Source organism: Rhinolophus sinicus, chromosome 17 (genome assembly GCF_057876585.1).
Source record: "Rhinolophus sinicus isolate RSI-liver-muscle chromosome 17, RSI-T2T, whole genome shotgun sequence".
Classification (NCBI taxonomy): domain Eukaryota; kingdom Metazoa; phylum Chordata; class Mammalia; order Chiroptera; family Rhinolophidae; genus Rhinolophus; species Rhinolophus sinicus.
This window is the reverse complement of record NC_142517.1, coordinates 199,936,213-199,951,692: the sequence shown is the minus strand read 5'-3', so window position 1 is coordinate 199,951,692 and position 15,480 is coordinate 199,936,213. Positions and strand designations below refer to the sequence as shown.

General features: G+C 38.9%; 1 protein-coding gene across 3 annotated transcripts in view; it reads left to right on the top strand.

Annotated features, from left to right (window-relative positions):
* Nucleotides 1–15,480, top strand: part of PAX3 (paired box 3) — a 92,075-nt gene that overhangs the window by 53,396 nt on the left and 23,199 nt on the right. For all 3 annotated transcript variants that reach the window (XM_074313974.2, XM_074313966.2, XM_074313961.2), the window contains exon 5: nucleotides 7,936–8,141. In XM_074313974.2, coding sequence (XP_074170075.1) covers nucleotides 7,936–8,141 — 206 coding nt within the window. The remainder of the gene's footprint in view (nucleotides 1–7,935; nucleotides 8,142–15,480) is intronic.

The window sequence follows — 15,480 nt, the reverse complement described above, 5'->3', positions numbered from 1 at the left end:
GCAGGGTTGTTGGGGCTGCACAACTCAGTGCCTTGGAGGCAGCTTGGCGGTTCTGCCAGCCTCTGCTTGTCAGCCCTTATCTTAAATAAACACCCAGTGGTCCAAGTTGTGTTTAAAAATAACTCCTGGACGTTGGAGCACAGGGGCGGGTCTTCCTGAACTGCCTCTACAGCCGGCCATATTCATAACCAATCTGTACTCTCCTCCCAGGGCAGCAGGCACTCGGGGAGTTGTTGAGTGTCAGGGTTTATTTGTGCTATTTTGATTAGCACCAACCTGGCAGGAGCTTATTTTCCTTCTAATGACCCCGTGCTGTGAGAAGGCGGCTTCCGAGGGAAGGACTTGGGTCAGAGGGGAGGGGAATAGCGTTACATTTCGGCAGCCCTGAAATGGGGACTGCTGGGCAGGGTAAGAATGGGTCAATGGCTGGAGGGTCTTCATTAGATTTACTGTTCTTCAAAGCACCTTTCTGCGCCTCCAGGAAGCCCAGAATAGCCTTGCCATACATTGTCCCAACTTTTTTTTTGCATTTGCTAAAGATTCTTGTGCTGGCATATTTGCAGGAGAAAGTGTAGAGGTAATAAAAACGAAAGAAGACCCTCCTCCACCCCCAAGTAGACCACTGCTTCGTTTATAAACGATCTCTCCTAGCTTACCAACTTAACAAAATAAAACTTACACGGATCCTAGTTCTGGGTTAGGGAATTCTGTTCATTTGTTACTTCATAGATTGTTCGGTTGTACACACTTTCTAGATCTACCTTAGGATTTTGTTGTAAATCCCGGGTTTGTTCCTTTTGGAGGTGTATCTCTTTTCTTTTCTCGACATACATACAATTTTAAAACAGGAAAACAATGTCACCAAGTACTTCTTAGCTTGTGAATTAATGTGGAAGAGAAGCTTCCAGGTGCTGAAGTTTCTCAACTGGGTTGGATTAACCCCTACTGTGCATCCATTTCAGCCTCCCCTCCTCCTCCCTCCTCTGGAGAAAAAAACAAAACAAAAAAACCCACAAAAAACCAACCTCCCTTTTCTCATCTACTCCGGCTTTCTTTGTGTCTGCTGCTCCCTGCCAGGCAGGTGTCAGAGCTCTGAATGAGGGTAAATGCCCCGTTGATGGATTCCACAGATGGAGCGTGGAAATCGGGAGAATAGGCCTCAGCCACAGGCCATTTCTTGGGATCCAACAAAAGCCCCCAAATAAGTCAACAAAAATCCCAAAGATCACAAAGGGAAAATGTCATTTGTCATTTACTCTGGGTCTGTGAGGGAATATCAGTCTTGCTTCACTCCTGGATTTCACCCGAGTAAACACGAGAGAGGTCATTCACATCTCTCTCAGTGTAAAAGGGCTACTTCAGATCAGAAAACAGTTAGTTGTCCCATTGTCCCCTTTATGTGGAATGGAGAAACTCACAAACACAGGAGACGTTCTGCAATTAGCCAAGTAGGTGCATCAAACTTCAAGTTGACCTGGTAAAGACCTTATGGGATATACCTATGAAGTACTCTTAAATTGAGACACAGGAGGAAATGACCTCATGGACCTCTCAGGAACAACTTCTATTTTTTTTTTTGAAGTCCATGAAACACAACTTTGACTACAAATGCTGACCGGTCTAGCTTGGAAAGATTGGTACAGATGGAAAGATCATCTGATTTGGTCTGAGGCCATCTTAAAGCACAGATGACTAAGGAAGTTCAGCCCCAATTCTCGCAGAGTGAGATCCCCCACCTCCTCCCCAGTCTGTAAGCACATTGTATTATATCTGGGGCAAACATCAAGTTTAAATGGTTGTCATGTTTTGATTCTTTAATTATTTAAATGAAAGGTCTTGCTGAGAAGGAAGGTAGTGTGCCAAATTCATGCTTGTGAATTATTTTGTTTCTCCATTTTTTGCCTGTCTCCCGTCTCTGAATTATATTGGTCTGGAAACCAATAATTATAGAATTCCACATGACTAAGTCTCTATAAAATTGAGGTTAGATCGCATGTATAATAGCGTTAACTAGGATGAAATAGTTCCTGAGGCTACAGGAGAGGTCACAAGGGGTTAACGGACAAAGACATACTCTCTAATTCTGTAATTCCTTCTTTAATTAAACTTCATGGTTGGTCCGCTGGTGGTAATACTCCTGCCTTCTCCTCCCAGTTTGATTTGTTTCCGAAGGAAAAATTTGTAATCCTGTGGGGGTGTGATTGTTGCTTACGCTTGATCCTTTTTTTCCCCCCCACTGACAATATTCATTTTCCTGAGGTTATTCTTGGGGGTTAATGTGAAGCCATTGGGATAACTAAAGCTGTGGTTCCTAAGACCTAAAATTAGCCTAAGATAGAAAAAGAAGAAATGAACTTGCTTACCAAGTGCAGAGTGGAAACACTGAGGCACCTGGTGAGAGGTGACATTTCCCTGTGATCACTCTGGGATTTCTGCTGAATAACTTGTGAATATTCAACAGATTTCAAGTGATTTATTGCTGTACTTTTATCTAAAAATAATTTGAAATATGGATGTAAACACCCTAAATAAAAATTGATTTAGTGTTTACTATAAAATTTTAAAAATACATCCTGGTGACCAGGGAAAGAGGAGTGAATAGGTGGGTATTTTTAGGGCAGTGAAACTGGTCTGTATGATACTAATGGTGGATCCATATCATTATAAATTAGTTAAAACCCATGAAACTGTCCAAAAAAAGAGAGAATCCTAATGTAAACTATGGACTTTAGTTTATAATGTATAAACAGTGGTTTATCAAGGGTAATAAAAGTACCACACTAATGCAAGGTATTGATAACAAGAGAAAAATAAGTGAGGGGAGAGGAAGGCGGGTATATGCAAGCTCCGCACTTTCTGCTCAGTATTTTTAACCTAAAACTGCTATAAAAATAAATTACATTAATTTAAAAAAATATTTTAAAAAATTTGAGGTTCTTTATAGCTCTTGATATCTTTCACTAAGGTGTCTTTTAAAAAAAAACAACACAAAACCTTCCTTCCTTCCTTCCTTCCTTTTTCTTTCTTTCTATTGGGGAATATTGGGGAACAGTGTGTTTTTCCAGGACCCATCAGCTCCAAGTCAAGTCATTGTTTTCAATCTAGTTGTAGAGGGCGCAGCTCACTGGCCCATGTGGGGATCGGACTGGCAACCTTGGTGTTATGAGCACCAACTGAGCCAACTGAGCCAACCAGCTCTAACCAACTGAGCCAACCAGCCACCCACTAAGGTGTCTTTAATATCAAAAAAAGAAGACCTTAGATCTTAATAAAGATATAAAATGAGTGATTAGTTCAACGGCTTGTGAACAATAGTATGTTCTAGATTAACCTTGGGTCTTAGAATCAAGGGTCTGTGATGATTCTTATTGGAGACTGCTAATGGCCAGACTGACTATTTTGACTTCTTAAATCCACTCAATACCTTGGCAAATGGATTCTTCTTAGCGCTTTATTATGTTTAATAATTATACCTTGTCTATATGACGAGTTCAATATATGTTTATTGAATTCAATTAGAAAAGTTGTTTGACTTAGTATAAAGTGCTGATGAAATTGTTGTATTTCTTAAAATTTCATTTGATTCTAGAAAGGTTTTGAAAATTTGGGACAAATGAGGGCAACAGTGACAATCAGCTAAATGATTTACATTGGAATTCCTGTTTTGATTTGTTTCTGGTATCCTCTTCAAAAGCAGTGTGTGTGTGTGTGTGTGTGTGTGTGTGTGTGTGTGTGTGTGTGTGTGATATAAAGGAAATCAACACCTATTTAGGACATACCAGGCTGCAAAAGAGAGAGTATGTTCTTAGCGGTCTCATAGACCAGGGTTAAATCCTGAGTAAATAAGTAAGTTTCCCTAATTGTGTGACTTGAATAACTTCTCTGAGTCTCTGAGTCTCAGTTTCCTTTTTCTGTATGAGATAAGTATTTATTTCACAGGGTTTTTGTGTAGTTACCTGGCAAGGGACAGAAATCCTCATCCTTTTGGTAAGATTTGCTCCAGGTTCATTGGTGACATTGAGTTAAACTCCTATGTAAGTCAAGAATGGATTATGAGGGGGTTTTAGTAATAGAGTCAAAACTTTCAAAGTCTGATAAGAATATGGATTGGGATAGAATCTGAGAATTGTTATGCAATTTAAAGCAGTAAAATTTCCACTTAAAAGACCATGTATTATGTATTGATACGTATTTTCTTATGAGAGTGATTCCGGAATTTGAAATTGGAGGGTTGCTATCTTTATTTAAGGAATAATAAAGCAAACTTTGTGAAGATATGTGTAGACTATGATCGAGCAACTTAAATGTAATTGAAAATGTCTCCTTAAAATTAAGGCTGGACAGTAGAAATCATCTGAAGAGATTATATTACTGAGGAGATTACATTTAATCTAGTTGCCTTCTCCTGGCCATTTATTACACATGTAGGTAACCGTCTTAAGTTTTAGATTTTTTTTTGGTAAAAACTGAATAATTCAAATTCAGGACATTGTGAATCATGATCTGTGTAAATAATGAATTTGATTCCCATTGAATGATATAAGAAATAGTAGTATTTCCATCTTTAGAAATAGCTAGTATTTCTCAGCTGGTAGATTAATCTTGGGTTGTTGACTTAACATATTTCAAAGGCCCACATCCTTTTGGGATTTACAGATGGGGAAAAGTTAGAACTAGCCTGGAAGATTATGACTTCTTATTGCCAGAAATGATCAGTTGGTTCAGATAATTTCCCTCAGAAAAATCATTTCCTCAATAACAGTAGCGATTTGTTAGCTTGTTAAAGAAAATTTTATTTTTGATGGTAAAGGCTATCCTATTGAACTCTTAGAGAGTATGAGTCTTTAATCACCAACTGTTGCTGGTGCTTCATCATTTTTTTTTAAAGTCATGTCCTCTGAAAACAATTATAATTGCTTTCCAGAAAAATGCAAATACGTAAGAATTTTCAAATAATTTTAGAGGATTCACACCCCCCCCATCCAAAAAAAAAGGCTCATGTAAATAGATGGGAGACTCATTAAATCAGAATTTCCATTTAAGAAGATAAAACGGTGGCAAAAAAATCAATGTTAGTTCAAAACCGAAATTTTACCTGCACTTTCATTTATTCAAAATGTATTTATTGAGCACCTACTATGTTCTCAGGCTTCTAACAGTGAGCAAGGCAGAGAAGAGCCTTTAGCTCCCAGAGTTTATATTTGCAGGGTGGGGGATGTTGATTGTCAAGGTGAAACAAAGTGGTCTTGACTCTCAGAATTAGCTCTTGCTGGTTACTTGTAACTCTGCGCAGCCCTTTTTCTTCAGAAACCAGAGACGATTTTGATTAATTGACCTGACAGCCCATGGCACATCATATTTACTTGGGAGGATTTAATAACCTCGGAGACTCCCAAAGGCATCATGAAAATTTCCATATACTATTATCCTAATGGGATCATAGTAAGAGAAAGCGCAACCACCGATATAAGGTTCTCACAGGCAGAGGAAGCTTTTGGTCAGTCCTTCAATGCTGTTGAGTTTTTTGCCTGATTTCACATTAGAAAGAAAACCCAAAACCCAACAGAGACCCAAAGCATGGAAGGAAAACATGGAAGGAAATTTATTGTCCTCTTAGGGAAATAAGTAGGTTGTTTCTTGTGGTGTGTATTATTTTTGATTTAAAAAGATAGAAGTGAAAGCAATTTTTTTTTTGGATAAATTGTGGCAGGAAATATTTTCTATACATGGGAATTCTGAGAGGGTAAACAGTAGTGAATCTGGAATAGTCTAGAGAGGTGGTTCTCAAAATGTTGTCCAGGATCGGTAACATTGTCATCAATCACCTGGGACTGTGTTAGAAATGCAAAGTCTCAGAGTATACCCTAGACCTACACATCAGAGACTGTGGAAGCATGGACAGTGTTTTAACAAGTTTTCCAGGTGATTCTGACACTCCGAAAGTTTGAGAACCACTGCCCTACCATGAGGCACAAACTCTTGCTCTTTGAATTTGGCTCACATTTATCACACATATAAACATATAAGTTGCACTGGGAGTTTTTGAAGTTTATAATGCAATGCATAACATATTTCTTAGCATGTTAATACTTCTTTATGATATTCCCATACTTAAGGACTATTTTCTTTTTTTAAGTTATTATGAAAATATCCTAAAGGAATACTAAAATGTCCTAAAATAATGAATTTATATTAAACTACATTATTTTATGTTAAATTAGATAACATAATTGAAAAACCAAGTATGATGGTCAACATACAGTTGATGCATTGTACATTATAGTTCCCTTTTGCTTTTATGCACAAATATTTTTTAAAATTTGTCATATATATTAAGTCGTCTTTAAATTTCACAGTGTTTGGATGTGCATAAAATGTAGAGTATGAAAATATTAGAAAACTTAAAATTATATTTATGGGTATTTTGGATGGGCATCTCTTTGGGCAGCTTATAATTCATACTGACGTATAATGAAAGTTTAGATTTCTGTAGGGCAGAGTTAAGTTTGAACTGAAGATGTAAGAGAATAGTAACACAGGAGATTCTCATATTGCATTCTCATATTGCTTCTAGTGCCACCTGCATTTCCCCAGGTCCAACCAGTCTGAGGTTACAATGAGTGACCTTGACTTTGACGTTAATAGTCTACAATTTTCTGGCTTTCCTTCCCCATCTGCTGAGAGCACATTTCAGCCCCTTTCCCAGAGGATCCCAGTTATTTGGGGAGTTTTCAGAGCACGTTTGGATGTGGTCAGGAGCAAGGCTGCTCGGGTTCCTGGTTATACTTACAGCCTGTGGCCTGATAGCTTTCTGATGGCCCTCAGCCACCGCCCCCGTGTGCAGGGCTTCCGGGGGAGGGCTGCTCTTCTGCCCAGAGCCCTGTGTCTAGTGCACCCTCAAACTGCAGAATCCTCTATAAGCAAACAGGTCCTCACAACTCAGAGACACCATACTGTATCGTGAACTCGAATTCCTATCTAATTTCCCAGCTCTTCCTCCTTTCCTAGGAACCGACACACAGATTGGAAGGTCTCCCTCCCCAATGCATATTAATACCGGTGAATGCAAGCTTTGGTGGGGAGGGGGCCACAGAAGGTCTGGTTCTATGGAGAGACCTATGTCGTTGCCCAGGGCCCCACACTCCCGAGGGTCCTGTGCTCAGCTTTATGCTCTGTTGCTATCTTGAAATTTTTGAATATAGGGACCTGTATTTTCATTTCGAGCCGAATTCCTCCAATTAGGCAGTGGTCCTGGGCAGCTGCCCATGCAGTCAGCAGACCCCAGATTCGGAACTTCCTTTTAGGGGCAATTTACCAGACTACCCCTGCTTCTTCTTGAGTCTGTTCTTGAGATTTGCATTAGAGGTATCCAAACTCTCCTTAAAGCATTTCCCAGAATCTGGTAAGGAGATACTACATTTAAACTAGATTTTTCTTCTAGGAGCATTAGACTCCATAAATTTATAGGAATCCTGTAACAGTTCACTATGATTGATTTTTTTAGATGCTAAGTCAATTTTGGAATATTTATGTAAAAAGCCCCTTTTGTTAACAGATTTTTTTGGTGTAAACATTGGTGAAAGTTGATGAAGAACCAAATGAAATATGACTCATTCATTAGCCATGCATTAAATGACCTATTAAATGCTAAGGATGAGAGTCTTAAAAATGGAATAAGACCTGTCCCTGTTTTTTAAGAACTCATAAGAGGCCTAGAATGACAGATGCAGAGAGTGATTATTTTTCCCTGAGGGGCTTGCAGATAGGGTAGGGGAAGAGAATAAATACCATTTAATAATATAATACCTCCAAGAGGGGCTTGGTGTCTGTGGAAGACCTTGGAAATGCCCCTTAGACTTGAGTCTGAATCATTATGGCTTGGTCACACTTGCTTCTGATTCACATTTTATCATTTGTTTTCTCCTGTGCTCTTAGCCTCTGCACCCCAGTCGGATGAAGGCTCTGACATCGACTCTGAACCAGATTTGCCACTAAAGAGGAAACAGCGCAGGAGCCGAACCACCTTCACAGCAGAACAGCTGGAAGAACTGGAACGCGCTTTTGAGAGAACCCACTACCCTGATATTTATACCAGGGAGGAGCTGGCACAGAGGGCGAAGCTCACGGAGGCCCGAGTACAGGTACTGACGTCTACACCCACGTCCTGCTTCGATCCAGGCAGGAAAACATAAAGCGTCTTCTCGTTTAAAGCCTATTTCAAACCAGGAAAGTAGATACAGTAGGAACGGCACATCTATGAATTGTAGCCTGTAAGCATTATAAAGTTCTTTTGTCTCTAAGGCCTTTTCTTTATATTTTGCCTTGTCATGATAACAATGTGATGACCTCTTATTTCTTTTTATTTGCATTTGCCTGGTTCAACCCCCCCCCCCCCCGCCATCTCTTTTGTTTTTGATTATATACAGCAGTATTTTACTTTGCTAACCAGTCAGAAAATCATTTTTTTTTCCTTAATAGGTTGGTAAATCCAATTAAATTGGTTGACAACGATGTATACGTTTGGCTTCATTTTTCTCATGTTGTTTGATACAAGTATTTTATATGTATAGATTTTGAAATGTGATCTATTGAATTTGCTTTCATTGTGTTCTCCGTATTTGGGAGGTACTTATGAAAATGTGCATTCTTATTTTAAAATCTGGTTATTATTACTAGGAGAATATGATTGTATCATGTGTCAATTCATGGTAGTCACTCCTCATTTCAAGAATCCTAATTGTGTGTGGGGCACTATATGGATTTTGGGGGTGGCGCACAAATCATGATAAAACCAAATCTGAGTGGTTCCTCCATGTCAGGCACTGTTCTAAGTGCCTTGCATGAATTAACCCATTTACTTGTCATTGAAATCCTGGGTAGTATGTACTACTATCATCTCCAATTTATTTATCAGGCTATTTAAGTAACCACCCAAAGTTAAATCACTCATAAATGATAGAGGTAATTGGATTCCATATACTTGTCCTCCATGTCCTTTCAAATATGAAGCTGTGCAAAGGTATATAAGGTAAAACTCCTTTCCTAGAAGGGTTTTATTGTTCAGAAGCATTTCAAGTAACCATAATATTTTCAGAACCATTTGAATTATCCTTTTTAGAATTTTTAGAAGTACAGTTGACCCTAGAACAACATGCGGGTTAGTGGCACCGACCCCTGCCCAGTCAAAAATCTGTATCTAACTTTTGACTCCAGGAAAACTTAGCTGTCCCTCGGTGTCTGTGGGGGATTGGTTCCAGGAACCCTGGCGGACACGAAACTCCAAGGATGCTCAAGTGCCTTATATAAAATGATGCAGATCAATGAACACAGGTATTTACTGAAAAAACAGAAATCTGCGTGTAAGTGGACCCACGCAGTTTACACCTGTGTTGTTCAAGATTTACCTGTACTCTGAACCCTCAGGAAAAGGCATAATATGTTTGGTATAATATGTTTCTAGTGAGTGATACAATAATGTTTTCATCAGAAATGATGAACCTCCCCGTCCAGGTAGTAAAACACTGTTTGAAAGATTACAAATGTCTTAGGTAGCCTGGAACTTCTTGCTGCCCCAGAAGTTAAGTTACCTTATCTGGCAATGTTGTGTTATTCCCAGATACTTGACTTTCATAGTCAAAGTGAGGAGAACTCGGCAGTGGACTGGTCCATTGATATGGTCTCCAGAGTGATATGGTCTCTAGAGTGATCAACACTTCTCATAGGCAGCCATTTTCCTCTCCTATCATAGAATTTTACAGAAACAACATTTTCCAGGTTTCAGAGCTGAGCCAGAGATTGTCTTATTTAATCTTGTTTCCATAGGATCATCATAGTGCTTAGGATGTCAAGGAATGCTCAGATTAGTTAAGACAAGTCTCTCAAGGAGCTACAAGCTAATATGGGTGATAAAGTAATCATGCAAATAATTTAAAGACAAAGCAGATGTGATAAGTACCATAAGAAAGAGACCAAGGGCAGTGGGAATTGAGAAGAGGAAAGGGTGAGATCTTGTTGGAGTAAACAAGAGAAGCTCATGGAAAAGGCAGATTTGAGATGGACTTTTGAGGCTAAATAGATATTCATTGGACAGGGTGGGTGGGGGGAGTACAGTAGTAAGAGGGAACAAGAGGAACAAAAGCACAGAGAGTTGGAAGCACATCAGTTACATATAGGTGATCTTTCGTTTTCACTCATGTTGAGGGAACAGTGAAGAGTTCAATAGGATTGGTGGATAAGCAGTGGTGGGTGGCAGGAAGGACTATGGTTGGAAGTCAAGGCTGAGGACGTCTGTGGAAGGCTTGGGTTTCAGGCTAGGACACACACACTTGGTGCAATAGCAGTGGAGGCTGTAGGCATGAAATAGGTCTGTGGCAGTGGGAATGGAAAGGATGGCAGTGAACGGTATTCAGAAGTGGAATGTAAGCAACTGATTGTATAAGCTGGAGGTGGGTGGAGGGGGGACTGAAGAGAGGGTCCAAGATATATGGTGTACATGTTTACTGTTGGTGCTATTCAATCCCTCTGCCTGTTACATTGGGATACAGAGTTCTTCCCAGAAATGACCACCTCTAACCACACATCATGATCATGTATATACATAAATATTATATTATTACATAATAATATATAGCATACATATTATATTATATATATAACAATGTTACAACTGGTATATATGTGTGTATATATATATATATATACACATATATATATATCTCAAATCTATTTTGCTTTTATAACAGTTCTATGATTACCTGGTTTCAATGTGAAGTAAAGTTCATTCATCACTTGACTCTTTCAGCAAACCTTTATTGTGTACCCACTATAGTCCAGGATTTGGTCCCTCCATGGCTGGCCAAGTTCACATACGGGGTGTGTCCTTAAGATAGATCAACTATCAGCTCTGAACTCAGAGTCCAAAAATAAACACCGATTTTAAAGAAATCAAGCAGAGAGTGATGGAACACTGAAAAGAGTGTTCAGTGTTGCTCTGTCTCATTCTTGCCTTGGTGAAGACAAGGATGGGGGATGGGATAAAGCTGAAGCCCGTGAAGCTTGTACAGTGCCTGGCATTTGCATCTGGCTCAATGAATGTCAAAGGAGAATGAGAATGGCCCATTAACTTCCAGAGGACATGGGATCAAACCAATAAAGAGTGGTTCATATTTTTCTATACAGTGACCTCGTCTCCAAAGCAGGGCCCTCATTAACCTAACAGCTGTCCTAATGTGGCTTTAACCCGGTGACTTTTTACATTCCTTATGGCTTCATTAGTTCCCTTGAGACACATCATGTCCTGCACTATGGCTGTGATGTACAGCCTAACAAATTCCCTACAACACCCAGCATATGGATCTTTTACTTAACCCAGCAGGAAAAAGAAGGGAGTAGTTAATCACTGATTAAAATGCCAGAACAAAATCCTTTAGTTTTTAGAAGGATCTGGGAAAGCAGTAGCAAAGTCAGCTCAGTTTGAGTGATAGCCAGAAAGTGTGAGTTAGTTTAATTTGGGGCACCTGGGAAAACCAAACACCAAATAAAAAAAATAAAAAAAGAAAGAAAGAAAAGAAAAGAAAAGAAAACAACACCCCAAACACATTCCATTCCATTTTTCCTTTTTTCCTGAGGAAATGTATTTCAAAACTCTTCAGAATAGAGATAAGACTAAAGCTATAATAAATTAGGCTTTTGTCAGTATTTCAGAAAAATCTGTTTGGGCAGTAGCTGTTATGTTTATCATAGCCAAATCTAAGTACACAATCTAAGAATTGTTGTACACCAAAGACTAATTTGCCCAGTTTACTTCCTAGGTAGCTGTTATTTCGTAAATAATGGCAAGCATTCAGGTTTTGTGGGGAAGAATGCCTTGCAAATATTTGTGATAGGAGAAAGTTTTAGTAACTATTTTATCTAAGAACTCCACGAAGCAGGCAAATATCATTCTCTTTCATCGCCAAGATAATGGAAGACAGGACATAGAAACACAATTTCTGCTTGTAGAAAGAGAATTTAACTAGGAGTCAGAAGGTGTGGGTTTTGGTCTCAGCTTGCCAAAAGCATTTCGTTGAGCAAGTCACTTAATTCTGCTATAATTGCTGTAATCCTGCTATGCTTCGGGTTTTTTTGTTTTTTTGTTTGTTTGTTTTGTTTTGTTTTTTTATATTTGTGTGGGTTAGATGAGATGATCTCAGTCAGTCTGAGTCTGTGGATGACCAGGATAATCATGGATGACTTTAGGAGAATTGAGATTTGTACACAAAATGAGATTGTGTGTGTGTGTGTGTGTGTGTGTGTGTGTGTGTGTGTGTATGTGTGTATATGTGTGTACAGTGTTAACTGTGGAGAGGGCCTCTGGCTTTTATCATATTGTCAAATACCACCTCCCCTTGTTATGTCTCCCAATTAAAAACTACTAGGATGCATGATCTGTCACTCAGGACCCTGCTGGCATCAGTAATTTGGGGTTCTCAAGGAAACCCAATGGTGACTGAAAGCCATCTAACAGATCTTCAAAGTTCAGAAGCTGAGATAGGTATGGAATCTTTGAACCTAAATTCCATAAAGAAGCAAAAATATGGTCATCCTGCAATTCATTGCAGGACTTGGCTCTTGGAATGTACAGGGATGCAGTTCAGTATGCTGTCATGTGTGTCTGTGGTCCTCTGACACTTGTGGGAGGGAGCATGGCATTTCTCCTCATCAACTTTGCTCATCCTGTCCCCAGCCTCTCACCATACAGTGGTCAAAGCTGGATGGCAGCAATAATAGGGGAGCTGGGAGAGTGTGGTCTGAAAAGACAGGGGCTGGAGTGAATGAGAAGGTCCAGGGGAACTAGCAGCTTGTCCTGAATTTACCTGCTTGGAAAGTACTGTATTTGGCTTTGTAGCATTAGACATCACCAAATCTAGTGTTTAATCAAGCATTTTATAATCTTGTTTTGAATTCTCTTTCTAAGGATTAAGTGTTACATTCTTTCCTTATTTTCCAAATTGCATTTGAAATAACCCATCTGGAATAATGTAGGTTAGATTGCCTTTGAGGACCACACCAAAAATGTGAACCAGTAATTTATGGATGGACAAAATTAGGCTTACACCGTGGGACAATTAGCACTAATCCATGAAACTTGGAAGCAAATTTGACCTAAGTCTCCATTCAAGCCAAACTGGCTTTCAATTATTTGAGGTGTTATTTGGGCATTTTCCTGTTTGCTCATGGGCACAAAAGACTTTGGCTGTAGACCATAGAGCTAAGAAAACAAAGCAGCCTTTAATTCTTGAGTTTCTCAGACAGAGGTGGCAATGTGACATTTTTACGTAATAGCTAACATTTATTGAACACTTAATATCTCTTTGGGATTCTTTTAAGGGCTTTGATTACACTGTCTCATTTAGTTGTCACAACAGTCTTATGAAATAGTTTTTTATTTTATTTCTTCCATTAAGCAGATTAGAAAACAAGAGTTCCACAGATATTGTTCAAGGTCATAGAGGTACAAAGGGGGGAATGGGGAGCTGCGATTCAACTTTTGCATGGTCTGTGTTTGCACCCATATTAATAAAAAGTATTACTGTATCTTTTAAAGTACTAAGTTTATCCCATCTTATATTGTTGAGAGTCTGAACAAATTGGTTACTTCTTTTACTCATGGAGAGAAAAATTTATTAAACCCTTATTTTTCTTTTGTGATTCTATATCTTTTCCCCCTAGTTATGATGTTATGGGGGTCTTTCTGTCAATTTAAATTTTTTTCTCATAAAGATCATTGGATATTGTATGACTCCAGAAATGGATCTAAAGATCATTTCCAAAAGGCATGAATATAGCTTTGAAGAAGAGCTCTGTAGGGGGATTTACAAGTAAGGAGAGATCCATGGGGCAGATGAAAATGAACCAGGCTGCAGTTCATCAAATGAAGTAAAAACTTCGAGGGAATGTCTTTCAGTTAAAGATGGGGTGGTAACAGTATCCCAAGATCACTGTGCTTGGCTAGTTTGGGTATTTAAATGAAGGTTATTTTAAGGTCAATCTTTTATGTCTATTAAAAATAGAGGATATGTCTTTTATGTGTTTCAAAGAATAAAGAAGGAAAAGACCACTTCCCAATTTGCAACTTCAGTCTGTTTTTTCTTTAATGTTTCTTGTGGCAGATCAACTGGTTCTAGGAGATGCAGAAGGTTAGCAGTGGCAAGATGATAAAAAATTTGGTTAAATGTCCAGAGACAGGCAGATCCATCTTTAGTAAGCCCTGGTTCTCCCAGAGGACTGGCCCTCTGGACTTAGGTAGCCTAAATTTAAACAACATTTAAATTCCTTCCTGTGGCAAACTCTTGAACTTCCTGTTGAAGGTTTGTTTTTCAGTAAAGATTTGCTTCCCAACTATTTCTCTTCATGTTTTATTGTACTATAAATATAAGAACTTTAAAATCCAACTCTTGCTGGATTTACTCAATGTCTTCAATATTTTTTGTATTGTTTTGGAAAACTATAAACAAACCCCCAGAAACCTTATACCCCTAGTCTTTTGGATTCAATCATTTGAAGCTATTTGTAGAAAATTATGATGCTTCTTCTCATTTATTATTTGAAGAAAGACATTTTTGATTCGATAATTGGGTTATAGAGGAATTAGAATGAACTTGAATGAAAGGTAAATTGAGATTATTGGAGTGAACAGGCATAGCCACCCACTGGATAAATCAGACTTGGTTTACTTATCTCAAGGTTACGGAAGGAATGTGGCATAGAGAGATTGACAACATGGTTCTGATAACGCCAGAAGTGCAAGCTCCTGAGCTCTTCTTAAAAGAGCTCACTGGTCCAATTGAAAACAGTATGTCTGAATGAATGAAGTCACATGAGAACTTTTGGAAATTCCACTCTTCTCCCAGCTTAGCACAGAACGCTGGAGATGTGCTGCACGAAGGTTGGTTTAGATAGAGGTAGGGGACCATTTCACCTGAGCCAGGTGGCCTTGTTAATCTCAAAGTTTTATAGTATCTGATCACAGTGTGTGGGATAGCACAGTACACTCAGGCATGAGTATGGCTCTAATTTTTCATCCTCAGCCTCCTCTGGCTAACACAGCTTGTTCGAAGCACATCTCTAAAAACGGTTTTCTTACCCCATGCCTCTGGGAGTCATAGTAACAGACACTCAGATTTGTGGTGAGAAAACACAATTGATGTGGACCTCAAACTGAGTGCCATTCATGCTTCTATTATCCCAGGTGGCAAGTCATTAAGTTAAGTAAAACGCTAATTCAATTATGTATCAACATAGGAAAATATTGACTTACCTTCTTTTCCTGTTGGAGACTTAAGGGGTATTCAATGTTAGTATTTGAAGACGTTGAAACAGCTTTCCTTACCAGTATCTTGCAACGTGCTTAGAGAAGACCAAACTCTTTTGCAGACAAATGCTTGAGGGAATAGCAAACATTTAACCAGAGGCCTTGGCAAAATATTTGCTAAGTTGGAC